The 2,388-nt window shown below is 19.4% G+C and overlaps 1 protein-coding gene across 1 annotated transcript; it reads left to right on the top strand.

Annotated features, from left to right (window-relative positions):
• Positions 1–1,438: 1,438 nt before the first annotated feature.
• On the top strand, positions 1,439–2,308 carry PCYB_003800 (hypothetical protein; the record flags this gene model as incomplete). The annotated part of the gene is made up of 2 exons (XM_004227801.1): positions 1,439–1,465; positions 1,606–2,308. Coding segments are annotated over 2 exons (730 nt in total), but the record flags the coding sequence as incomplete, so codon positions are not given.
• Positions 2,309–2,388: the final 80 nt, after the last annotated feature.

Here is a 2,388-nt window from a genome sequence, read left to right as displayed (position 1 = left end):
TCAAAATATAAATAATTATATTTTCTATTGTTTAGCGTAATAATAATACTAACAAACATGAAAATAAGAGAAAATTTTTGCTTATAATTTAATTTATTCTTATTATATTTTATTTAATAAAAAAAAAAAATTCTACAATTACTGATAGAAAATTTTGATTTCATTATTTTTTATTATGTAATAATAATTATATTCATAATTAATGGGCACAACTATTATGTGTTACAAGCAAAATATATATTTGTAACAGTTCATTTTATTTTACATGATTTATTCAAACAACAAAAGAATAGTTATAGATTATAAAATATATGATAAATAAAATTTAATCATTTATGTTTCTTTTTAATTTTATCTAAAAAATATTGTTGCAATCATTAGATGAAAAAAAAATGCATAAAAAAAATAATGTACATATATTCTAAATGAAAAATGGGTTGAATGTTTATGTACGTTATATTATTCATATATTCATTTAAATAATTTTTTAATAACATTAATAACAAATTTTTCATTTAGACTAATTGCAAAAATCATTTTATATAAAATTTGCATTAATATAATTATACATCCCTTTTTATTATGCATTTCATTTAATTTATTTTTGTAAAATTAATTACATTCAAGAAATCAGATTTAATTCTCGATAAAAAAATTTTACTTTTAATAGATTATCAAAGCGTAAAGTTGTGGTTTCTTCATGTGAAAAAATAATGAGAAATATTGTTAAACTTAAGCATAAATTTTAAAGGTATACTCTTTGTAAAAAATAAATTTTAAATTAAAAGAAGTATAAGATAACATATATATTCTATACTTGAGTATATATAATAAATAAGTAATATCGTATCTATAATCAATCAATTATTCTGAAGTATGTATATTTTCTTACTCTTTTCATGTGTAATAATAATATATTATATGTCATTAAAATATGTAATATTATATAACATAATGTAATGTAAACCTAATAGAAAAATTCAATAGTTAAGAGAAATCATAAAAACAAATTAATTGATTTTGTGTAGTAATAATTTTTATTTATTGTAAATGCTTATATATAGGTATTAAATAATGCATTAAAAGATATATTTAAATTACAAAATAATATTATATTATTCAGTATTGTATAATATAATTAAAATATTTCCATACAAATTATATAGTAATTAAATAATTTTTTCATATATCATGCTAAATAATATATTCTTTAATAATATAATAATTAATTTTTTAATTGAATTACATAAATAGTGCTGTCTTAAAATATACTTTAAATTAATTAGGGAACATTTACTAATTAATATATAGATTTATTTTAAATTCATTCTGCATAAAAACTCAGCATATGTGATTTTATGCTAATTACTTTTTAGTATAAATATATTCACATTTACTTATTTTAAAAAATTGTTATATTATTCATTAATCTTTTGCAATGGGAGATTCTATGTTGAAGAAGAATGTATGTTTATTATTAATATGCAAAAATAATTACATATAGCATATTAAATGTTATTATATTATTAATTTTTTATTGTCATCAAATTTGTTTTCTTTAAAAAAATTATATACATATTTACACATATTTAATTTTATTTTAAGGATCCCTTCTTAAAGTATATTTGGGAGAAATATAATTTAGATAATGAGGTGAATGTTAATGAAGATAATGATATTTTACTATTTTGCAAGGTTTTCGATACAGATTTCTATAATCTTTTAAACCAACCCAAAAATATTTGTAGAAAACTTTTAAGAAATTTGAAAGTGGCAAAATATAGTAATATACCAAAGGACCATTCTAAGCACTGTTCTAATATATTATATTGGTTATATTATGAAATAAAGGAACATAAAATTTCTAAGGAATCTATTAAGGGTATTTTTGATGCATTAGATAATATAATAAATGATGGAAATATTGCTACCCTTAATTGTTCTGGATTAATAACAATAGAAGACTTGCTTCAACCAGAAGAATTAGTAATGTTATACATATTTATGCATAATATTGATGTTATTCAAGAAATATTAAACAAAGATAATGATATTATTAAATGTTCTTGTAAAAAATTTATCAAACAATGTGTAGATTCATATAAAAGTAAATATGAGGATTACCCTACAAATTGTAATGATATGAAGACCAATAAATTCACATGTCTTGCAGTAAATGAGTTTAAAACACGTTATGAGGGAAATTTATCCGATGAAAAGATAAAATATAGCTTACCACAATTATCTTCTGAAACTCCTACGGATATTATAGATTGTAACCCATCAGAAAAAATTGACTTACTTCCAGGTTTTCCAGCACCAAGCAATAAATCAGAACGCTCTATAATTCAAAGCGCATCACATGTTCTGGTAGCAATGGCTGATTAT

The sequence above is a fragment of the Plasmodium cynomolgi genome (assembly GCF_000321355.1).
Source record: "Plasmodium cynomolgi strain B DNA, scaffold: 0357, whole genome shotgun sequence".
Classification (NCBI taxonomy): domain Eukaryota; phylum Apicomplexa; class Aconoidasida; order Haemosporida; family Plasmodiidae; genus Plasmodium; species Plasmodium cynomolgi.
Note: the sequence above shows the minus strand (reverse complement) of the source record. Positions and strands in the feature narration are given on the sequence as shown.